At 43.7% G+C, this 25,980-nt stretch overlaps 1 protein-coding gene across 2 annotated transcripts in view; it reads right to left on the minus strand.

Moving 5' to 3' along the window:
• The window catches only part of bnc2 (basonuclin zinc finger protein 2), a 95,995-nt gene that overhangs the window by 12,251 nt on the left and 57,764 nt on the right, over window positions 1-25,980 (minus strand). For both annotated transcript variants that reach the window (XM_069167429.1, XM_069167428.1), the window contains one exon: window positions 497-2,895. In XM_069167429.1, the coding sequence (XP_069023530.1) occupies window positions 497-2,895 (2,399 nt within the window). The remainder of the gene's footprint in view (window positions 1-496; window positions 2,896-25,980) is intronic.

A 25,980-nucleotide genomic window follows, 5' to 3' on the forward strand; every position in this document is an offset into this window, starting at 1 on the left:
GTTTGACGAACTGCTGTCTATGTTAATGTATTCACCTTCATCTCCCTGTGACAAGGTGAGGCAGAGTGAGGGCAGGTAAACAACACGCTGCAGCTGGAGGCTTGATGGGTAGAGCCTAGTGCTTGTTAAAACATGTGTGTATGTGTTGCACCTCATGGCACCCTCCTCTTCTGAACTTGACACAGAGCAGATGTCCCTGAATCCCTTTTTTTAGTTTTCAATTAGCTAACAGATGTGAAGTGATAGCATTTCCACATAAATGTTACACAGTAGTGAAATACTGCAGTTAAACCTTATTTTATTAACATGAGATTTAAAGGCATATTTCTCCCAAAAAGTGAACTATGTTTTAACATGGCTTTTATAAAAACGACTACATCCTAATAAAACAAAAATATTATGTTCTGAATTATAATAGATGATAGAAATTAAATCAAACCTACCTGCGACTGTCGCAGTTACATTAAAATAAAAATAATGACGTTGTAGCACTCACCTGTCTCGGCTCCGCCGGGAAGGGAAAGCAGCGTTGCAGCCAGCCACAGTGCACACATGCATCTCTTTGAGGTGCACATTCTTGTAGTGCAGTTTCATGCTATAGGAGCTCTTGAAGGTCTTCTTACACACGTAGCAAATCTTGGGATCAGGACTTGAACATGGATCTCCCTCTGGTGATTGAGAAGAAGGAAATTTGGGTGGGCTGGCACCATAGGCCATTGAAGAGATGAAGCTCTCGTGCAGAGCTGCCATGCTTGCAGCAGCGGCAGCAGCCGCTGCCATGCCTCCGTTGTAGAGCCCATATTGGCCCATGCAGAACATGTCGTAAGTTGGATCATTCAGTTCTTCCTTGATTTTGATAGGGAGCTGGTGAGGGGAGGGCGAGGAATGGCCCTTTCCTTCCATTTCCTTTCTCAAATGAGCTTCCTCACAACCCTCATTGTCTTGGTCCCTGTCCAAACCCCTTCCACCTCTGCTGTGCTTTTGCTGTTCGTCCACATCCATCAGCTCATCTCGGTAGAACATTTTGGAATCTGAGGTTTCAGACTCATTCTCAAAGTCTCTCTCATGGTCCTGATCCTCAGAGGTGAAACTGTCCATACAACGTAGTTCGGAAGCTCCACCTCTGCTCTCACTACCAGTACCTTCCCGGCACTCATCTTCACTTTGTCTCATCATTCCTCTCAGAGCTAAACCAGGACTCATCTCATCCTGGGAAGGGGATTGCTGTCCACTACCGCCACTGTGATTCCCGGTTCCACTACCACTGTTGTTGTTGCCGTTACAATTTCCATTAATTTTGACATTGTTGTGAAGCAGAGATGACTGGTGGTGGTGGTGATTATGGTGGATGGCATCATCATCATCATCATCTTTGTCATCATATTCATCCGCCACATCAATCACTTCCTTCTCAATCTTAACTGGCATACTTGATTTACGAGGCTTCTTTTTGGGCGTGGGGTCACTGCTGCCAGTGGTGAGGTCCTGATTGGCACTAGGTGTAGGCAAGCGATGGGACATAGGTCCTGTCTCTGACATATGAACATTATTGTGGGAAGCCACAGCTGCAGCAGCGAGAATGTGTTGTTGCTGGTCCATCAGGGTGGTGCTGTTGGTGGTGGTGGGCATGATGGGGCTGGTGGGCAGTGACACTGGAGGGCTAACAAGGTCCGCGGGGGACAGTAGTGTTCGGTAGAATGGGGGCACCGGCTGGACTGGCTGCACTGACTTCAGAGAGGGGAACACCAGTGGACTTTGCAGGGGTGACTGAAGCATAGGATCTATCGGTGGAGTCGTGAAGCCCAGTGGTGGCCTTCCAGGGCTGGTGAGTGTGAAGCCACAATTCTTGGTGCTTGAGATGACAGGTGTACCAGTGGTTGAATGTGCACGGATGAGGTCCTTGTCCCGGTTATTGCGCAGCATGGGCATGTGCAACCGCGGATTGGGATTGGCACTGTGGCGGTTGCGGCTGCGTAATGAGCTGAAGACCATGTTGCAACCCTCAATGGTGCAACGATGTTTAATCTTTAAGTGTACAGCATTGTAATGTATCTTAAGTGTGCCTTTATCATAAAAGGTCTTCCCACAAGAGTTGCAGCACACACGACCCTTGCGTGAGGTGGCTCCCATACGGCGCATGCGATGCATCTTGGAGGAAAAGGAAGCATGGGTGATGGTTTTAGTTTGTTCATCCTTTACAAAGTGGTGGTGCACCTGGTGGTCACTCAAGCTGTTTGGTTGTTGAGGTTGATTTTGGGACTGTTGTTGGCCCTGCTGCTGTTGCTGCTGAAGTTGTGTCTGCTGTTGCTGCTGTTGAGCCTGCTGGGTGGAAGGGGTTGGCGAGATGGGTGATGCCCGGTTGTTGGGTTCTATCTTGGGCTCAGTGTTGTTGTTAATTGCTCCCAGTGCACCACGACTAGGGCTCGGACCTGTGCGGAAGGGTGATAGAGACACTTCTGATTCACTGGTTTCCACATGTTCTCCTTGGTTTGGTAGGCTGGGCTCTCTGAGCCGGAGAGCAGACTGCTCCATAGGGAGGCCATTGGGGGGCAAGCCAAGCATGGGGGCAGATACTGGGTTGATGTACTGGAAGGGCAGGAGGAAGGCTAAACTGTTAGGGATATTCTCAAAATGGTGAATGCTGGATGGGCTACTGTTTTCCAGATGTGTCAGGAGCCCCGGGCTGCGGGTCCTGTTGTTACTTTCAATGAATGTCCTAATCCCGGAGTCTGTCTTGGAAGAGGGAACTGTAACTGCCTGACCTTCCTTCTCCTGAATGGCCATCAGCTCCACAATGGACTTGGTTTCCCCAAAGCGTAGGAACTGCTGCAGGGTGATGATCTCCTCTTCTCGGGACATGATGGTCCAGCGGTCCAGCACCTTGCCTGCAGTATCCTAGATACCCCAGAAGAGACGAGAGAGAAGACAAAAATACCAACCTTTATTGATCGTGCATAATCAGTGTGGTCAAAGGAGAAGAATGAGCAGGGGTTAGTTTGTAAGGGCGAGCTTTTTTGCTCATGAAATTCAGAGGCCCCTGGAGCGACAAGTAACTAACAAAGCTTTGTTGAAACACACCACACACACTTTCACTGTCCCTCTTTTCCATTCACTCTTTACTCATTCATTTATTTCTGTAATCAGTCCCGGAAATGTTTTCATTAATCCCACAGTGATGAGAGTAGACAAGAGTTTAATTGGGTCTCATGCAAACAAATCAAAAGCACTGAGGTGGGGCTATTAGCTTGCTTCAAGCATTGGGATATTAGTCTGTGAGACTGATAAAAACAGCTTTGTAAAAGATGTGAACTCTTGCTGGGACTCCCTCTGTACACAAACTGTACCTAGGGATACTTGGAAAACTGTGTGAGCCATAGAAAAAATGTCTAAAAGAAATAATACAATGATTAATACATGTCAATAATCGTACCTTGGTTGGCAGGCATTTTTCTCAGTGTGTTCTCTATCACTAAGGCAGTGAGAGAGGACACTATGTAGGGAGTGAATGATTTGATGTTTTTTAAGGTTGTGTTTGTGAATGCCTTGACTGTGGCATTGAAGTGGTGTCCCTTTCATTGGACAGGTTAGATATTCATGCCCTTCTGTTTGTGATATCTAAATTGATGTAAAACTTGTGTTATGTTAGTGAGGTCTAAAGAATACACAACTTTTTTTCATTTTTAAAATTCATGGAAAAATCTTTCTAAATCAATAACCATGTTGTTTGGGACAGCTAAGGATGAACGTTCAGTTGACAATAGCCACCCAAGAAAATGGCGGAAATGTAAAATAGGTTTTAACAATAGATAATTTATTATAACCCTCGGTGTTTTCAGTTCTTGTAATCTTGGAGACTTGGGAGTTATGAGGAACATGTTTCCATCTGAAGACACCAAAACTACTCTGCTGGTACTTGGGCATTATTCGAAGCAGAGCGATTTACTTGGCTAGTGTCTTTTGAAAATATGCAATGAACGGCTGAAAAATAATAAAAAATAAGATTCCAGGCATACGTACACATTATCAAACATGAAGCGATGCCAATGAATTCTGGGTAAAGAATCTTAACAAATCCTCAGAATTGATATAATAGTTTAGCTGTTGAGGTTGAGGCAGTAAAAGTTTGACCCAGAACTTTTGTCCTCTTTTATGAAACCACGTCTCTCCCTGCTTCATAGCACTTATGACAGTACTTTTCACAAAATTATCATTCAGTAATTGCTATGCCTACTGTTATTACATGAGATGGTATTATGTGAGCAACATTGGAAATAGATGAGAGAAAAACAGACCGAAAGACAAGTGTAAATACTAAAATTCACATACAGGTTCCTGGGGGATCATGCACGTGCAAGTGACATCATAGGAATAGCACAAGTGATGACAATTAGTCACTCTGAAGTGGTAACATTTCTTATGGGCTCCTGGCTGCTGGCATCTATAAATGATAAATGGCAACTCTGGTGAGTAAAAAGCTGTAAAAACCAACATCACAAAGCACAAAGGGCCTGTAAGGAGAAAACAGAAGATAAATGTTTAAAGAGAGACAGCAAAAGAGAGATAGTACGGGAGAGACACAGAGGAAAAAGAGCAGAAACACAGAAAATAAAAGTGTGAGCGGTTTCATATCATGCCCTCAGATATACTGGAGAAATAGATTCTTCTGAGACGAAACATCAATAGTCACTGGGGTATTTGTTGTTAAATATACATTAAAAAACATTTTACACTTTCATTCTGTGTGCGCTCTGGAGTTTTAGCCTGGAGGTATGACTTTAAATTCTAGCCTGGACACTATTATTTCATGCTGCATGGCCATCTGGGCATTAGTACTTCCATTTGATTTAATTGAAACAAAAAAATGAAAGCAAATTAGAAAGTGAATTTTTAAATAGCTCCACAACCAGAATATTTCTTAAGAAATTGTAGTTCTAAGAAGTCCAGCAGTCTTTTCATATTTCCCAGTGACAAAAAAAAAGATGTATTTGTGTTACACATTTAAACACATTAAGGTAGCCTACAGTTATAACTCTGATTAAAAGGAAAGATTTTAAATGCAATTAAAGTGCTTTATTCTTATGAATTGTGTATTTTTATATAAGAAGTAAATAGCTTAATTTATGAATTAATGGTTAGCCATCTTTAATAAAATGCAAGCCAGTTTAAAATAGCCTAATATCAGTTTGATGTTCAACTTAAGATTAAAATAGGATTCCTAAGAACCACGGGCTCTTAAAAAGGAGGTAATTTCCATGGAAGTCCCATTAATATGTGCTGGATAGTGCTGAAGCTATTAAGTGATATCACTATATGAAACTACAAAAATGTTGAAAGTTTATATACATCAACACAATGCCAAAAGAATACAGTAAAGTAATGACTGCCAGAGTAAAACAAAGCCAAAACACAATGACACAGTCCAAACTGCAACCCATTAATGTTAGAAAGGGCTAGCCAGCTGTCAGAACAGGTCAGCAGTTCTGCTATGCACTGGACCCTGTCTGAGAGGAGACTATTCAAGCACTCCCTGTTCATTGGTCAATTGAGTTCTGGAGGCATGTCAACAAGCGTTTGGACTGGGGTCGGACTTGGAGCAGAGAGTCAACACAAATCCCAAACTGGAGCGAGTCTGTCCATAGAAGGATGTGAGGGGACAAATGTGTTTAAAGCTCAGTCCAAGTACTGCTGTTTTTTTTTTTTTTTTGGCCAAGAACCATGGCTGTTTCTCAAAAGCCACTGCAGTAGCTATAACAGATAACCCCCATTCAAATTAATAAACAATCAAAGATAGGAACAAATGTGTTAGTAATATATTAAAACGAGTGTGTAAAGTGAACTGGCACACATTTGTGGACAAACACAGGCCCCTGCAGCCCTTACTACAGTAGGTCTCACCACTCTACTCCCCTGCATTAGCCTTGCGATACTGTGAGAGAAACAAATATGCCATTAGAAGCACTTTTACAAGTAGGCACTCATCTTCCAATTAGCTTAATGTGGCCCTCTTCCCCCTATATTTTCCAGCCGTGCCCCACCCCTTCTTGTATCCTCCCTCCAGTAAAATCTCATTAATCCACCCCTCCCCCATCTCCCCTAATGCTATGACATATTAGTCTGTCATTATGCATCCCTGAGTCCTTTAAACAATGCAGCTAAACCTCTGTTTGCCAGGTTAATGACTATTAGCCAATAATTACAGCAGAGAGACGATGGGGTACCCACTTTATCTGGTGGACAGCTTCTGCTGTTAGTTTATTTTATCTGCCTGCCTCCATGTCTCCCAGAATTAATCTAGCAATGGCTGTGTTTATTCATCTCTTTGCTGCTGCATTGCATTCTTAATTCACAGCCGTCTGTAATACTGTGGTGTCGGATGGTGTGTAGTGGGTGTGTAGTGGGGTATCCACCTTGCAGATTGCTGACAATGAGGATGAGCAAATGATGGCCTTGTCATGGGCCAGGGTACCACTGTCAGTTAAAACAAATCGGGCAATTATGCAATTAGGAGGTTATGTGCCGAGCTGTATTAAGAGCCGGGGTGTGCAGCGTTGTTAGATTGCACGGTGTGCATTAGGGATTAACAGCTTTACATGTATATGCTTTTCACTAATCATCACCTATCATACTCAATGACTGACTATTTTTGGCAAGCAACAGAGAGAGAGAGATGCCATGCTATACACAGAGTAAAAAAAAAAGGAAAATGTTATGAATACACAGTATTGATTGGTGTTTTTTATACAGTAACTCATAGAGCACATTGTGTTATATACAGTATGTGCAAGTTTATGGCTACACTGGTTCCACATGGACAAAAGAGCAACTCAACGGGTCATAAGACAGTTCACTTCCAATAGGAAGGATCAGTTCTCACAATGGCAAAGTGAACCATGGGAACCACATTGATTCACCAATCACCTTGCAGTGAATGCGATCTCCACTAAGCCTCAAGGGAATCCCCATTGATCTCCAGTACTGCTTTCAGATCCACTTCCTTAAAAAAAAACCATCTCTATTCTTGTGTACGCCACTTCAAGGGAGGTTAAGCAGAAGTTCCTTGTGATCTGAGAAGGTCTTGAACCTTGATGCTTCCTTTACCATATTCTTTTTCTCTCCCGACCTCATATTGGGCTGTATGAATAATGCAAAGGATCTAGTGGCGAGCGGTGCCATGGGGGATGGGTTCACGCCAAGCCCACTGCCTCTAGCCATCACATCAGAGGGCAAGAGCTCCCAAGACACAGGCTGCTCCCCCATTGGCTCCCCAGTGGCAGGTCAGAGGTCATGTGTGAACAACCAGCTCTACTTCTTCCCTTGTGATGGACCACAGGGAAATCAGTAGCTACGTCCAGACGTGGGTGGAGGACATTTGTAAGCATCATAGAGGCTGAAATTTGCACTCTCTGATCTTGGTAAATTCTTTCTTTATGCTCTGCACATCAGAAGAATTTCTTTTGGATGTGACCATGTGTGTGGACCTCCGATGTTTTCTAACCTGTAGAAGCATTAATGTGTATCTTTAGAACGAGTGTAATAAATGATTAACAAGACAACGGTTATAATGTGTCCTGTCATCAAAGACAGACAGAGCAGGATTGCTGTGGACTTATCGGTAACAATTTTTTTTTAACTTTGTTGCTTATTACAGGGACAGATATTTCACACATCAAACCATCATGTAGTAAATTGTACATTTTGAAACATATACAGGGAAAAAAGGAAATCTATGGTAGCTTACTGTGTTGTGTGGGTTACAGCTGTCTTCTGATAGACCAGAAAAAAGGAACAAATAGCAGCCAACAAATAAACAGAATTATTCAGAAGCTTTCCCACACTGTCTCTCAGGGATACACGGGAGAGTATGGTACAAAGAATAGAATATTGGTGGCATCATTTATGTCAGCAAATATTAAAAAAAAAGCTAAACATACCAAATCCTGTTTTCCGCATCACATCATCTCCTTTAAAAGACAACCGACGTGGAAATACAGGTGATTCAATGAAGTCAAGGCAGGAACCTCTGCACCAACTCAAACTCCTGATTAGAACTAAGAACAGACCCATGCAAGTTTGATTCCTGCCTTATCATTTAATTAACAGCCATGCAAAGGGCATTGGCTTGGTCAATATTATGCTCATCACTGCCAGAGAGGATTGTTTGCTGGTGCTCCGGTGTGAGTAAATGTGAAGAGGCCACAGGGCTTATTTCGCTCTACCAGACACACTGATCAGCGAACAGGCCACAAGACACCCTGCCTTCACCTCTCAACCTGATTTAACTCATGGCTTTGGTTAAAAATTCATGACTGTGTGGTAGTTGTTGCTAAGGGCACACTAATCGACTGGAGTGAGATTTATAGTGCAGTTGCAGACTGCAAGGATAGAGAGGAGGGGTCGGGGGGTTATTATAGAAGACTTTAACACAGACGGGTGAGTCACAACCTGGCACATACCCGGTTCCAGGTGGCCTTTAGTAAACAGTTTCCATTTCTTTCCCACTGACTTGTCCTTTTTCATTATCTGTTTTTGAAAACAAATCCGTCATTTTAGGTCTCCTGACCTCCGATTCATCTCAGAATTCCACCACCACTATCACCCCTATTTTTTGTTTTAAAGCTGTCCCTCAGCATCTTTAAAAAGTGAAAAGGACAGTCCTTTGGCCACAGCCCAGCAGAGGTGCAGATGGGGCCGCACATGGAAGCCATTTCAGGCCCCGGTGCGCTGCAGAGCGAAGTCGGCTGTTCTCTCGAGTTCAGAACCTCTGAAGAACCGCCTCGCAGCACTTACATGTGAGCAGCATTTGGGTCTGGACTGATGTATTGATTCCCTGTCTCTTTGCACAAAGCGCACAATAACGTCGGACTGCCTCCCCCAACTGTGCCAAGGAACCGTAGCCGTGGTCATTGTGTAAAACTCAGCAGACCTAGCACTGAGCTAGAGGGGATGCCTCAGAGAAGAGGGGTGGGGTGATAGAAGCAGCAAGGGAATGCCTGATGGTTCACATTAATTGAGGATGATTCGTGTGATCTCCTGGGTCTGGATACGGCAGCCAGGTCTGTCGTGGGCCTGGGAGACAGATGTGGGGGCCTCTGCGCTCCCTCCAGGGCCAATGGAGAGCATTGAGGCGGCTGAGAAATGGTCTGTCTGACCAGTGTGTGTGTGTGTGTGTGTGTGTGTGTGGGGGGGGGGGGGGTGTGTGTGTGTGTGTTGGTAGAGATGCTTTTCTCTCCCTCTTATATCACATCTCCTTTGTCTTGATTACTATTTTGGCAGGAGGCCGGAGCGGAGAAGGTGCATTAACATATGCTCACAATTTACTCTTTGGCTACATAGTTATGTGGTTGTACTGTGTCTTGATGTATCAGTCATTTCTGCTTCTCTTTTGTGTAACACCCGTTATCACATTATACCTCATGGCTTGTAATGAGTAGTAAAATACCATTTTTGCTATGTAAAAAAAAAAAAAAAAATAGGTGAAATAAGTGCTACTACTTATATGGTTCATAAAATGTTTAATAGTTGCATTCTTAATTGCAGATTTGTTTTATGCTTTTACTAAATTTTTCACTATACTACCTGGAACAGAGCACTGCGCTCTGGCCAGTCACAATACTCCACACATCACATTGAAGTTACTGTGTAGAAGGAAATAGATGTGAGTGGATAATGGATTGCAGTGTAAATCATAACGCAAGTCATTTTGTTTTGGTCTAGCTGGGAACAGATAGAGGTGTCTGTAACATGCAGACACACTGCATTAGAAGAGCTTTTCAGCTTTCTCCTGTGCTTTGCTGTGGAGCATACAGGAGGAAGGAGAATAAGCTAATGGACTCTTTATTTAATGTGATCAGAGCCATTATTGACATGCTGCCAGGAAGATGCAAGACCATTAACTCGAGCCTCCCTCTCTCCGGTACCTTCCCTCCACCCTACTCCTTTCCCCGTTGTATTTCACTGCCAGACTGAATCACATACGGAGGAAGGGCCGCTAGGGGGGTCTGGGTGCCCCAAAGGAATCTGTCTGTCATGTTAACTAGGAATCTATGATACAGACTGTTTGGAATTGGCAACAAAGTGTTGCTCAGGATTCGGCCATTGCAAATCTCTCATGATGACAGTGTGTTTTGTTAGCTTTTACCTTCAAAAAATACAGGAGGAATAGTGTTGGACAAGGGCTCCAAATTTTGATGCCATATACTTGAATTGTTTAGTTGGCTTGTAATTGATACAATCCACATAATACATGCTTTCACTTACATTTCTTTCTGTTTATTGTTACTTTGAACAGTTTATTAAAGTAGTAGGACCTACAATTAATCTTTAACAAGACAAATAAGGGCCTTGCACTCCTATGATATTTACTTGTATTGTATGTATTTAAAAACAAATTTCTTGCCTATTTTGTGCAGTGTCACACTTCTTCAAGAGACATAAACTATGAAAAAGGGGGGAGTGTGGTGGCTTTGCATGAAAGTGTAAACTGCAATTTCTGCTTTCATGCCCAAATTCAATATGAAACGCAATTAGAAATGTATTTTTATTCAGGAAAAAAATGCTGCAATCCAAGTTGAAAGTAGTTATCGTATTTATTAATTGTTTTAGTTTAAAAATTTAATAATTGAAATAAATGTTTAAAAATTCTTAAAGTGACATGACATGTTTTCTCTGTACAGATTAGATCAAAAAGGCTTGGAGCCTTATAGTGAGTGAATCTAGTAGCACCTCCATAAATTACACATATGGCTGGGCTTATTATGAAAGACACGTGTGTTAAGAATACTGTTGTTTTACGTTTGGACCTGCTGATATCCATGTGGTTAGGGTGCGTACCACGTGGGTGCAAACGCCAGCAGCAGTGCGTCTCTGGTTTGATTGACCCTGGTTGGATCTTTACTGCTTATCACTTCCCTGCTCTCTCACCCTGCATTTCCTGTTTGTCTCTACTGCTTTTATCTAACAAAGGCAAAAGTGCCAAAAAAATGTATCTTACAAAAAAACCGAATTTTTTTGTTTTATCAAAGTGAAATAGTGCAATGAGTCCATAAAATGTTTCCAACTAGCAAACAGTGCAGGCGCCGTGTTTTAAAATTCCCTCACTGGAATTGTTGCCTGGCATGTAAGTTGGCTCATTCATCTTAGATGCGGATGGTGCCAGTGTGGCTGCAGTGTAATTTACACGACCCCAACCTACTGTATGTGCCAGAACACATCTATCCCTGTGGCCCAGGGGCTCATAGCGCCAGTGGCCCAGAAGATGTTCATGTGCATGTGTGTGTGTGTGTGTGTGTGTGTGTGTGTGTGTGTGTGTGTGTGTGTGTGTGTGTGTGTGTGTGTGTGTATGTGTGTGTGTGTGTGTGTGTGTGTGTCTGCGATCATGTGGGTACAACAGGAAGTGGTGCTCAGGTCTCTCGGGGCATGGTTCCAGGTCCCTGGGCCTGTCTACTGTCATAAGTTCCAGGATGGTGATTACCTACTGCAAAAATAAACACCATTACCATCTGGGGCTGCCGCTTTGTACTGTAACTTATCCACCAAGGAAAGCTCTAGACCATCAAAACACACAGAGAAGAACAATAACAGAAAAAAAACAAATTCGCACTGTAAAATTTCACTGCAGATTTGTACATGTTTGGGAATATATGCCAAATAACACCTCAAATGAATTACTTTCATTTTGGACCATCAGGGTGAAATCAAACTGTTAAAAAAACTACTTTTACTGTATTTGTAGGGGCAGATAGTGAAAAATGAAAGGTATACCGGGACACATGGTGAGAAAGGTTCGATGGTGGGGGTCGTTCTAGACTGTTGAGGCCTCGCAGAGTCAGCAGATGTTTGATCCATCCACGGCAACATCTGGTCCTCAACACACTCAATCCATTTCACTCGACTTCTCCTTTTTAGATTTTCATTGTTCCTCACGGTCCACTAAACTCTGCGTTTCCCCTTGCGGCCCACAAATATTCATTTGCCATCATTCATACTGGCCACTTACAATAATTTTGCGTTTGCTTGTGATTTGTATTGTTAAGATTAGAATTTTTGTCCCCTATATCAAACATAGTTATGCCCATGTAGCAGCAAGGAAGCCTCATTTTCAAACGAGTTATAAGCTGTAATTCCCAGCAAGGAACTTCAAACCCAGTAGCACCAGTCAGGGAAATGAAAGCTGTCATTCTCACTGTAGTGGACCCTAGAGGGGTCATACAGTGCTTAACAGCTTCATTGTTTCTTTTATTGTTGGAAACAGAGGCGGGCGTGTACTGCACCAGTGTCTGAATTCTGGAGTGCAACGTGACGAGAGGACTGTCAACTCCCCGTAACTCTCCATGCAACTTCCTTTAATAAATGTCAACTCTATGACCCAGCAGCAAATCCCTGGCAGGCTGGGTGGCCGTGTCAGGCGGCCGGCGGGGCCACACAATGTCTGCGCTTGGCCCCTGTGACATCAGAGAAAGGGAGCAAACCGCTGCTCTGTTTGTTCAGATAGGGGGATGCGGGGCCACCTGGAGGCTCTGGTCCAGGATCACCAGACAAAAAAAGCAACCTATGTCTGTGTCAGATGTTGGGACAGACCACGCCTTTGTCCAATACTGTTTGTATAGAATTTGTTTAGAAAGGCAACATGATAATGCATCAGAAAATGAAATACTTCTCTAAATTTGAGTGCAAATTAAATGTGTTTATGTTGTGTTGATAACACTATAGGCTCCTCCTGATTTAAGCCTCTGTGTAATGCAATCTTCCCATGTTTGGGTCTACCCTGGTCTGGTAGTGCTGTGCAGTGCAATGCTATTGATCCCTTTAGCCTTGCGGTCTGCAGGGTTCCTGTCAGTAAACGCAATGAGCCGAAGCCCCTTCCATTCCCCCTCTCTTCCCTGTGTTGCTGGAGCTAAACAGCTATCACTGAAACTCAATACAGGCAGGCCAGAACCGAGTCGTCAACTAGCAGCAGTGCCCTACAACATCCCATGAGGCTCCGGCTAAGTCGATTTAGTGTCAGTGTAGCATCTCACCTCGTAGACCTGTGCCAGCCTAATATGTCGCGCTAATATGTCTCTCCATATGAATTACAAGGCTGTGAGAGGAACCCAGATGCAATAAGTATGGATTAGGTAATGTCCAGGTTCTGTCTGCATCTTGTTGGGATGAAGGGGGGAGCTGACGATAGTAATAGCCTCTAACCGGGTGTCTGGCTGTGGCTTGGAGGTGAGATGGGGGCATACAGGCCTCTGGGATTTCTAAGGAGCTCTGGGAAATAAAACTTTCCTTTCCACCACAGAAGAAAAGCGGGGAAAGGTTGAGAGAGGTAACATTGAGAAAATGATTAGTGCAGAATGAGAGAGATGGAAAGAGCGCGATGGGCTGTTAATGTTTTTTTTTTTCTGACTATTGATCAACCTGGAGGGCAAGAGGTGTTTGGGTTAGAGGTCTCAGAGCCCTTACCTTGTCTGCTGTGTGTCTGTGTTAATGTGTGAACCCATTGATTTGTATTGTACTTAGTGTAGCTGCCCTGTGTGTAGGCCAAAGCGCTTGACAGGGGGAGAGTGGGATGGGAGCAGAGCTAGGAAAGAGAAGAAAACAAAAAGGTGGGAGAAGAGGTGAGCGTGTGGTCAAACGGGGGCGTAATTAGGAACCATGTTACCACTAAACCCCTTATATTGATCAGGGATAATTCACACACACCTTATCTTTGCCTCAGCAAATGTACCTATAGGTGCTTTAATAATTTATGGTGCATTTAACTGTAGTACATTACCCACCCTATAACCATGTATAGTACCTGTTTGGTTGGTTCCACACAGCTTTTAAGCATTCAGTTTCTTTCCTGCTATGTCAGGGTAAACTAGGATTGAAAACACATGTTTGATTAATAGTTAATAACGGAGAATGTCGGGAGGCGTCTCATCCCATTCATTACACTGCCTGTGCTGTAAAATTATTAGAACTTAGTCTTGGAATCTATGTGATACACTGATTAAAATTTATGTTTCTTCCCGAGTGCTGGACGCTCGGCTGACTGAAAAGAAGTGGAAATCTGGGATTGTTTAGCAGAACTTGTAGTGATTTGAAACTTATAAAAGATAGAAGTCTTTCTTTTTTTTTGTTGCTTTCACAAAATGTGTCGCATCAGTCCTTGTAAACACTTTTTCAAACAGACATGCACCAGACAAAGAGCATATGTTGTTTTTTTCCGCTTATAGACAAACACACTAATACACACACGCACACACATAGAGGCAATAGTTGCCATTGGCAATCCCTGCAGGCAGATGTGGAGTGTGTGCCAGCGGCCTGCTGAGTGAGTAGGCAAATGTGCCCCTTACTCAGTACTGGGTACTATGCTGAGCCGCTTTGATGTATGTGTGTGTGAGTGTGAGTGTGTGTAGGGAGGGAGGTCAGTAAAACAGCAGAGGGACTGTGTAATCCTCTGACATGCCTGTGGAAAAATACAAGGATCCCTCTGACAGTGGCTGAACTAAAGGCTCAGAGGACCAGTTAGTGTGTCCACAGGTTTGTGTGTGCATTACTCACTGCAGTCTGTGTGGCGAACAGACACACAAATACACACCGCAGACTCATGTCATGCACTGACACACAATTAAGATGCATTGCAGTGTTCAGAGTCAGCCTCCATTGTGAGGTTTCTGGCTTGGTGACACTAATTCTTTAAAGGCTATGTCACTGGCAAGACCATGGTCGAGCCATGTAAGGTTTTGCCGTAGAAATGCAGGAGGACAGACGGAGAGTTTTGGCTCTGCGCTCACTATACTTTGCATAATTGCATCTTACATTTCCTTTAGTCTGAAGGGATGTTGAATCCTAAACAGTGATGGGAACCAGGTCTGTTGATCGTTAGGTTTTGGCAGCGTAACCTGCCGCCACATGTGAGCGAGGTATATAGCATTACAAATAATGTGCGTGTCCGTGCGTGTGTGGCATATGCACACAATAAAAGGACATTAAGCTTATGAATTAGCCACAGGTCTAATGTGAGCTCTGCGAAACAATAAGCAACAAAACAATAGTAGCCATTTCATCTTCTTATTGTCTAATCGCCCATCTGACTGCCTGTGCATTTCCCCTCTTAACCCTTGAGATGCTCTCTAATGGCCCTCACAATGGAATTATTTACTACCCATGGGGGGCAAATTGTGTGAGTGTGTGTATGTGTGTGTGCACTTGTGCCCCTTGTAGTGAAGAGTGAATGAAAGGGAATGATGGAATCATTGAAGCACGCAGTGACCGAGAGATGAGGAGAACGAAGAGGGGGACTGAAGGAGGAGCACTGAGTGCTGCTTGCTAAAGTGAAAAATCATGCCATGGTGCAGAGGGGCCTGCTTTTGTCCACTGGGAGAAGTGACTACATCTATGCTGGCACTCAAGTGCTCTTAAATACTCTCCCTTTCGCTCTCCACCCCACCCCCTCACCTCCCTGTATCTAGACCCCCCCCCCCTTTTTTTTTTTTTTTCTTCCTCCCCCAGATGTCCCTTGGTCCAGTCCAGGTACAAATAGCTATTTGCTGTACAACTCCCACAACATGTTAGTGACTGCTTGTACTTGTCCCTAACAGCATGTAAAACAAAAGAAGAAAATGGGGCCATTTTCTTATTCACAATGTGCTCCCTATTGAACTCAAAAGCCTCCTGAATGGAGTTGTCAAAGTGCCATTAGAGACGTCTGCGCTGCTTCTCTGTCAATAGGCTTTAATTCGGTAAGGAGCTGGGAACAGTCGTTGTGTGGGTCTTTGTGTGAAGTGATTCACATCAGCAATCTCTGCATCCTCCTCAGCATCTCACCACAACAGGTCAATCCTCATTAAAAACATAAAGGTTTTACAGTAATTATATATTTTCTCAGTTTTTCAAATTCCTGATTGAATTTGTCATCAAGAATTATTACTAAATGATTTGTATGATAGTAAAAGCCATTATAATAACTGACTGACAAGGAGAAAATGATCAATTCACAGTTTCATATCCTGTTCATCCCCTAATTGTGTCATGTCGAGACAAAGTACTCATTTCTTGATTTAGCCGTGCTAAATCAAGAAGTGAGCGCTACGGAGATGAAGGCTGTCTGTGTAAAAGGAATCAACAGTGCTGCTAACCGTCACCTGCTGGGCATAACCCTGCGGTTGCCAACACATTCAGAACGCAGATGAAACACAATAGCAGACGAGCCTTTCATTCTCACACCTACAGTTACAGCAGCCTCTCTGTCAGCGGCGCAGGAGTGTGTGTGTGTGTACGCGCGCGCGCGCGCGTTTGTACAGGAGTGCATGCATCGTAGACATATTTCCCCCTCTAATTAGCACGAGGGAGTCCTGGGGGCAATCAGACTTGAGGTTAATGAGAGGGAGAGAGAGCGGAAGAGACGAGGTAGGGGTGGCAAGTAACGCGTACCATGCTGCGCTGGTGCTACAGTATAATTCACCCTTCTTATCACGCTGTCACCCTGAAGGGGCATCATCCTCATGGCACCCACATTGATGTTCGGGCCTGTGACATTTCATGTGTGTGTGTGAGCGTCTGTCTCCGCAGCCCTGTGATCCCTGCGCCCATTTTTGCCTCACATTATCTCTTTTCTTCACGTCTCTTTTCTCGCTGGAAGGCCCAGATGTGACAGCATGTTTCCCATAGCAAAACAGAGCTGCCACAGTGGTCTTGGCATCTGTCTGTTCTCAATTGGTGCGAGGCGGTGCTTGTGGGAGAAAAAGCACCAGTCTACCAGATGTCATTGCTGAACATTGCCCAGGCAGACTGAGCACCGGATCGCACGGTGAGGCACGACTGCCAGGACAATTCGTCCTCTCAGAAGGATCCACTTTAGATGATGATGATTTAGATTTTTACACTGGAAAAAATAGAATCATTTTTAGCTATTAAAAATATCCACTGGATCTATAATTTCTTTGCCAGACTGTGGCATAGACTACAGTTCTGTGGTGCCCCTCAAACTCAAAGCACACTCCTCACACGGCTTATTATAACACTGGATTGTGGCATATTGTGTGCTGTTAGAAGACAGCTCATTTTGTATTCCTTTGCATAGTTAAATCTTTTTATTTACTGCTTGCTTGAGAGCATGCTTTCTCTAAATGGACAGCTTTCCTCATTATTTTTGCTGCTTTTTAGATTTTATATGTTTTAATCGTTTTTACTTTATTGCAACTGTGATGTCCCAATTGAACTGGAGACATTATATATTATGGTTTGTGTACAGATCACCTAGATACTCCAGAGAATTTTTGTTTTCTAACAGTTTTATTATTATGTTAATACAATACGGTTTTTCACAATAACTGTTTAACCTTGCAAAGGTCTTTGAAAATAAACTAGTCATTTATAAATGCACCTTAATAGTACTGTAAAGGGCCCATCTATGTTTAGAAGAGGAAAAAATGTAAGTCAAATCCAATCATTGAATCTGTGAATCATGACACCATAATAGATCTTTGTTTTCAGCCGCCTTTGGTACTCCAAGAATTTCTTTAATTGTAAAATTACTGCAAGTAGCTTATTGTCTTTCTTCTTTACGTGTAACTCTTTGAGCATCATATAATCATCCTATGGTCTTTGCACAGCCTTCCCTCCCCTCTCTGTTTATCCAGTTGACCTACTGTAAATGGTGGAAGTGGGAACGGTGGCTCATGTGGCTGTCACTCCACACATGATGTGAAGAGGACGAGGGACAGATAAAAGAGGGATCCTGCATTATTAAAGAAGACTGCTGCCATTAGAGACATTTATACAGTAGAATGACTCGATCAAACTATAGCACAGATACACACACACACACACACACACACACACACACACACACACACACACACACACACACACACACACACACACACACACACACACACACACACACACACACACGTCATGTTGGTGTGCACTCAGGTTTGCAGATACACACACACTCAACATTGTGCCTCATAGCCTATAGGTCATATTAAACATTTCTCCAGGGAGAAAGGACAGGAATTAGTACTTTTGTGGATGAGAGGGCACATATTTTTAAGAGATTGTCAGGTTTTGCGGGTGATACTGTTTTTATATTGTTCAAGTTGTATTACAGCTCCCTATCATTTCATACTCTCAGCATTGCCAAAAGACTTAAGGGTCACATTCATCCAAGCAAAACATTGCTTTTATACTGAGATTAAAGACATTGGCCTCAGATGGACTTCACATTTTTTGTCTGTCACTATTTTATGTCACACTGGGGGAATACAAGTAATTTTCTCTCATGTCTGTGCGTACAGCTACCTCTTCCCCCTTTTAGTCTCACTGGCTTGTTTTTGTATCTCTCACCCGTTAACAATAATGCTCGGGGCGGGCACAGATGTAAAAAGTAGCAGCTACGCAGAGAGGAGAAAAGATGAGCGGAAAAAGATAGAAGATGAGAGAAAGGGAAACAGACGGGTAACGCTGCTCGCAAGCATCACTTGTCAATTTACAGCCGTTGCTCCCTGAACCGCACCATATAAATTTTCAGTGTGACATCCGTTTCTACTGCTTCCAAGCCGACGCAGGCTCCGTCCCACCAGATCTCCTCCCCAGACACATACTTGGAAAACTTAAGTACAGACATTGTGCCAGATGTAGTCTGCCTTTACTTTTATTTATTATTTTTTTCAGGTTTTGAAATGTTGACTTTTTTTTTTTCTGTTTTGGAATCACTACGGGGGGATGAGAATGGATGGGGTAATGTCTCAGAGGAGTGCTCCTTTAGTGTATTTGATGTGACTGCTGCAAAGCACACTTACAGTATGCACACGCACATTTACTCACATCCATGCATACAGGCACACAGACAAGACTTTATGACAGTAAATCATGGGTGTGATGTGTGTGTGTGTGTGTGTGTGTGTGTGTGTGTGTGTGTGTGTGTGTGTGTGTGTGTGTGTGTGTGTGTGTGTGTGTGTGTGTGTGTGAGAGAGAGAGAGAGAGAGAGAGAGAGAGAGAGAGAGTGGGTTGTGGATGAAGAGAGGGGCCAAAGAGCACCAGGGGATGTTGTGTATTCAACGGATAGAGAGACAAAGAGAGTGAGCAGGAGAGAGAGAGGAGCTTGGCACTGCTCATCTTTGAGTGATGGCAGTTCTTCAGGGTTGAGACACGGACTCCCTTTAATCTCTCTATCCTTAGACATAAAAATGGAAGGAAAGGCGGAGAGGCGGGTGGCTGAGGGGACCAAAGCAGAAACCTTCGCTGGGTCTTGTGCCAGATTGATTTTTACTTTATATCGCTTTTATTTTAAGGCAGACAGTAACACTCACCTACCTGCTGACACGCACACAGCGGATGGAAAAAGCAGAAATAATAAGTTGTGACTCACAGTGGACATGACTTAGGCCTTGACTGGTTCACTGTGAGCACATGAATTCTTCATTGCATTCTGACAAGACTTGCAACAAGTGTATCTGACCCCTAGCAAGTCGACCTTAAAATGTCACCCATATCAAAACAGCTTTAATGTTTCCTTTCTTTCTTTCAACGCAGATGAAACAAGGTGTAGGCCTCGCAGCCAAGAAAGGAATCTGCAAAGAAAACAGCCTCGGAGGAGTATGAGCTGAGGTGCTTTCACTAATACGAGATTGTGTTCTAAGTGCAACACCTGTTTTGACTTAAAACGTACAGGCCAGTAGCAAGATTAGCAAAACATGCCCATAAAGGGAGAAGGTGGCTGGCCTGACGCTCTGATAACAACAGAGAAAAAAATGACTGCGTTTATTTCAAAGAGCTGAAGCAATTGATGTGGTCATAATGCTGAGGAATTCATTCCACTGCTACAAGGGCGAGCTTCTGTCACTCAGCCAGAGAAAAGTGCCTGAAACTGTCTATTTTTAGCAGTGAAATCATACTGTGTTGAAAAAAAAGCTGATTTTGTGTAAAATATTCTCCATATAAACATTTATAAAAGGCAAGCTGACTCATAGAATTCACTACTGGCAAACCTTTACAACACTTTGCCTGATAAAAAAAAAAAGAAATTTCACCTCACTCAAAAGGCAAAACATATATGGTTTTCCTTATAATTGCAAACTGTAAAGATGAAACAATGGGAATCTCCGTGACATGTTCAGTGTTTGAGCCTGGGAATCTGGGAAATCAGTGGAATCTGGACATATGCCTTTCCTGAGGGACACTGGGTGTTCAGCTCACAGTACTAAGGAGACTTGATCTAGGACTGATCCCTGGAATTTTACCACGGTAATTAGGTTTGTCAGCTTGGCAAAGTAGGGAAAACGCTTTGTACTGTGTCACCTCAACAGGCTGGATTTTTGTCTGGGATCAAGACGGAGACGGCACACCCCATACCTAAGCAGGCCTCACTGCTCGACAAAGGTGTGATTCAGTGCTTACGGTGAGGCACATGCTGACAAAGTCATTGTCAAACTGTCAGGGCCCTTTGGCACATTGTTCAGTGACTTGCTGTGATTATATTGTCAGATCACAGAGTCTGTGTGCTGTGACGGCTGGTGGCAAAGATCCTGACAGGAAATCAGAGAGGAGTTTAACACCTCACGCCAGCTTTGTCTCCCGTCACGAAGTTAGGAGTGGTTAGTGCTGCACCGCTGGCAAATGGTGGTGACACACAAAACTCGGAGCTGCTGTTCGAAGAGCTCTGCTCTGGAACTGGCACACCGTATACACAAACACAACTACACACTCACATACACACAGCCACGCGACTGTGGTCTCCCAGTAATAGCTTTGTACCCCTTGAGGCCTTGCACTGAGCGTTCCTACTCTTATCTTTGTTTATGTGGAGGGCAGATCATCATGTACAACTGTGTGTGAGTGCCTGTGCACAAACTCTTGCAACAAGGTTGTTTAAAGTGCACATTTAAGTAGGAATGCATGTGTGTGTGAAAGTGTGTGTGTGTGTGTGTGTGTGTGTGTGTGTGTGTGTGTGTGTGTGTGTGTGTGTGTGTGTGTGTGTGTGTGTGTGTGTACACCAAGGAGGTGATAAGGCAGTGCCTGGCACCAAAGCACCAGTTGGCACTGAGCCTTAGATCCTGAAGATGAGAGAGTCATACTTGGTTGTTTCTGAGCATGCACTCACACACACACACACACACACACACACACACACACACACACACACACACACACACACACACAATGAAAGCCAGAGGTTAGGTGGAGTTAACACAAAGGAGAACATACCACAAGTACTCACTGGTGCATGTGCCTACGCCTGACTGTGCGCAGTGTTTTTGGTTATCTTGCATGCATGTGTCTGTGCTCACTGAGGTCAGTCACCTGTAGCAGTCTATTGATCCTCCCCCTTCATAAGGCACTGTTGTCTTGGTTGATTATTGCCTTTCCCTTCTAACACACACACACACACACACACACACACACACACACACACACACACACACACACACACACACACACACACACACACTTTAAAGGCAGAGCTGTGGGAGGCAATAACTTAGATCTGCATCTTTTGCAACAAAATCCAGGACTAGAAAAGTCTTAGAAATGCCACTGGCGGGCCGAGCAGTGTGTGCTGGGAACCAATGTATCATCAAGTGTTGAACCACCGTTTCTGGTGACCCTATATCATATCCTGTCTACGCCTGCGGCACTCAGCCCACAGAGAGCTGTGTGCCAGTGACAGCACAGCTCACTTGGTGGTCCCAGCACTCAGCCACTTACCCATTTAATAAGACAGTCTTTAAGAGGACGGAGCCAAGCTTGTGCACGGTGCTGGTAGAGATTTTTATTTTTTTCCTAAATTTTACAAGAGCCGTTTTGTAGGCAGCCCAGGGGCTGGCATTCACCAAGGCTGCCTGTGTGTGTGTCTTTCTCTGTTAGGTATCCATTTATTATCCATTTATTACAACTATTAGTCCCCTTCTCTCGCTCTCTCACTCTCCTTCACCTTAGTGAAATTCTAATAAACAATCAGGGTAGCAACATGCTGAGTTGCTTTGTAATGGGCTCCTAATTAGCCACTCCAAACATAGAGAGCGGCTGCTTCACGCCTCGTTTTCTGCACTCATCTGCGCAAAACTGGATGAATTGATTCCATTTGCTCGCCACTTAATGCACTGATTGTTTATTGGCATGGCTGGGAATAAAAACAAATAAACAAACAAAAAATGTCTTTAAGCTTGCAATGCATGCTAATACTAATCACCATAAAAAAAGGTTGACCTATGATGCAGTTCGACTTTGAAGTTTCTTGGGTCCTTCACAGTGAAGTGCACAGCTTTGCTTTCACACTGAGGCTTCACTCTGCTTCCCTCCCATCCTCCTCCTCCTCCTCCTCCTCCTCTTCCTCCTCAACCCCTCTGTCCACCTCGTCTCTCCTGTCTCAGGTGAAGTGAAGCCAGACCAATTGGAAGAGGAGAGGCAGTGTCTTTCTTTAGACCAGTAGCGGAGGGAGAGAGAGAGAGAGAGGGAATGAGGATGTGTGGAGGGCAGGGGGCGAAGTCATCACCTTCTCCTCACACCTGCATGACAGGTCATCCTGCTTAATAAAGGCACTCAAGCACATCACGTCAGAGAGAGAGAGAGGATAACGAAAGAGGAGAAAAAAAGGAGGGGCATAAGGGATAGGGCTTTACAGCAAGCCACTGAGCCGGTAAGGTGCTGACCCATCTAAAAATTGGCAAAAATGTCCTGTTTAAAATAAGTCTAAACTCAGAGAGCCCATTATTATTCAGAAACCACTCCACATTATTTTGTATTCTGTGGTGAACTTCCACAGGTGTCTTAACTCTGGTGTTGGTTCATGATGGGGTCAGTTAACCGTTTCACCACACAACACGGAGGTACAGTGCAGGCTGTGTCCTTTCTGCCAGTGACACCACAGCACCACGTAGAAACACAGGAAGTCAAACACAGCTGGATCCATCGTGGGAGGGTGGGGGTGGGGGGCAGGGGGACGGACGGTGATAGACATGGCGCAAAGCACAACCACAGTAGTCACCGGTGTGCGGTTCACAAGCTTGTGTGTGTCTGCCTGTGTGTGTGTGAGGTCCTTCAGTGTGTGTGTCACACTGCTCTCCCTCCACCAGTCTGCCTAGCTCATTTCCTCCACAGGCTGCCTCCCCGCTACTTTATGAGTGAGAGCTTCTACAGCTCTCACCTCAGGACACACTTCGTGTCTAAATGTTTCCATTTGTGGGGGAAGTGACACACATTCACTCACACCGCAGGGCATCTACCCATAACTAACCATCGTGCATACAAGCAGCAGTGAAATGAAAGTGATTGGTTAAAATTCTCACTCTCTGTAGGCCTGTGTGAGTATTTGTGAACATTTTGGCTCCTCAAGTGGTGTTGAGAGTGTATGTATGCTTTCAACTGCTATATTAAGCATCAGTACACTTGTGTACTGTATCTACTCATCTGCATCATACGTCTACTCATTTCCAAGTGCTTATCCATCTGAAAACTTTATTTTTCTGTCACCAAGTACTGAACCCAGAGAGTTTCTCCAGTCCCAAATCACTGCTTATACTACACAAGTAATTTCCACAGCACTCCTAAACAATTCAGTGTGACAATCAATGCAGGAGTAGAATCTCTTGTGTGGATCGATACGATGGGATGCTGCTAGACAAACCAGTGCTACACGAGATCAACACCTTCCCACACCGTCATTAGTGTCGCTGACCTTGAAGTAAAATTCAATTTCCCTCTGCAACAACAACCTGCCCTCGGCCCCCTGAAAAGCTACTTCAGAATTCCGAAGCCATTTCCTCCTTCCAGCGAAAGCGAGACAGGATATTATAACTTATGAAAAGGATATGTGGAGCAAGGGATACTGACAGAAAGAGAGGGATTCTGTTTGAGGAGGTAATTATTACATGGGCTTCTTTGAAAAGTAAAGAGGACAGAGCCCAGCTGAGGTAAATAAAAATTCCTGATAGGCTGGCAAATCCCCAGTTTCAATTAGGGTGTACGGATGACTATGGGAGGCTCTCCTGGGGAGCTCTGGCTGCACCAGCGCGGCACAAGGACCTGTTGAGGGAAGTTTCCTCAGGCATGGACACTGGGTAAAAAGAGAAAGGCAAATGTGCACTGAGAGAACCAGAGATCCCATTACACTGATCAGTGTAGCGCATATCACATGCAGCAGGCGAGAAGGGAGGAGGAAGTGGGTGTTCAGAAGGGATGAGGAGACAGATGGCGTGCCATTAATACAGGCAGAATATTCCTTTTTTTATTATAATTATGACATACCAGTAGAACTTAGAGGGAGAAGAAAAGCACTGGTGGCCCTTTTTCTTTACTTAGATTTAGAGACATCGTGAAGTGGACGGAGATGACTGCTTTTCTCAGATAGAGAGTGGATAGAAGGGTGTGTGTGTGTGTGTGTGTGTGTGTGTGTGTATATGTGTGTGTGTGTGTGTGTGTGTGTGTGGTGGGGGCCATGGGAAGAGATGCAGCCAGGGAATCAAACCAGCATCTCGGATAGAGCTGTAGGATTGGCTACAAGGCTTTGAAGGGAGCCTTTTCACGAGGATTTGAGAGGGAAATGGGTAAAAAGGTGACGCTCATATACTCTGTGTGTAGCTTAGCTGAGTGTAGTTTGATAAAACCCTTACTGGAATCCCGTAGGAGCCCCAAGACCTGACCATGTATGTTAAATGTATCATTTTCACTTCCAATGTTTGCCCCGCACAGCATGGTAACTCCCCAATTAGATTTCATGAGAGAACCCCCTCCCATAGAAACTCACACACATGCACGCACGATGCTCACACACACACACACACCTGCCACTCCCATGTTTCGACATGGAATATTCATGATTTCTAAATTTGACCGTATACCAGGCCACCCATCCTTAAGTTAAAATAAGGTTTTGAAATATACATGTGGCCATCGAGCATGTAATGGATGCATTGAAGGGATTTCCAAACGTGGTGTAATTATTTAAGTGCCTCTCGAGAGGAAATTTCGGCATGTATTGGCTCTTTATCATGTTTTCCTATGCAGCATGCATGATTCTAGACCACATGAGATTAATATACTCCTACAGGCCCGCTTTGCATGTAATAATATTCAAGACCAAAAATTATGTTTAATCACTGAAAGACTGTGACACTGTGAAACAGAACTGTATTTCTGCTAGCTGACAAAAATAATGCTTGTCTGTCAACATTTTCTGTCTGCATGTGTCTGCATTTATGTGTGCGTGTAGTTAACAGGTGATTTAAACATTTATAGGACAACTGGGATTGTGATTGTCAGCGAGAGAGGAGCACATTGCAGTCTCGGATACTGTTGCTGTGGTTTCACTTTGAAACAGTGATGTAAAGATAAATCACGCAAGACAGCACTAAACTATAGTTATAAACAGCTTAAACCAGAATACACACACTATGAAAACATCCTTAATTCACTGCTGAACAAAGATATTTGACTGGAGTGGTGACAGTGAAGGCAGCAGTAAAGATATCAGAGCAGTAAGGATGTGAAAATGGTCACACATGGACAGAACAGAAAACATGAAGGGAGTGATGACATAAATAACTGAGATATGATGTAAATATTACAAAGCACAGTCTAAATAAATTGCAATATGATCATGCACTGCAGTCACAGCACACACTTCAATCTTGCCATTGTAGCCCTGATATTAGCTAAATACCTATAAAATATCTGACAAAAAGAATAAGCAACATTTGTTGCATCAGGCTTCTATGCAGCCAAATAATCAGATATATGTGGATAATTAAAACCATCTCTGATTATTAAAGGGGATCCATTCTGTTAAACAAATTTTTTTACTGTCTTTAATTCTGAACGTTCACTTGATGTCATACAGTGGGCAAATGTGGTATAACAACGAAAACCCAAATAGAAAAACTGGTCATATCATTATTTACCACCATTATTATTTTCTCAGTTTTGACCTTGTGCAGCAGCTTGTGGGGCCTCGTCGAATCTATGGTAAAATTCGGACTAGCTTCCAAATCCAATATAAGGGGAATT

The sequence above is a fragment of the Embiotoca jacksoni genome, unplaced genomic scaffold, assembly GCF_022577435.1.
Source record: "Embiotoca jacksoni isolate LCO1_2020_lvr unplaced genomic scaffold, fEmbJac1.0.p SCAF_4, whole genome shotgun sequence".
Lineage (NCBI taxonomy): Eukaryota > Metazoa > Chordata > Actinopteri > Embiotocidae > Embiotoca > Embiotoca jacksoni.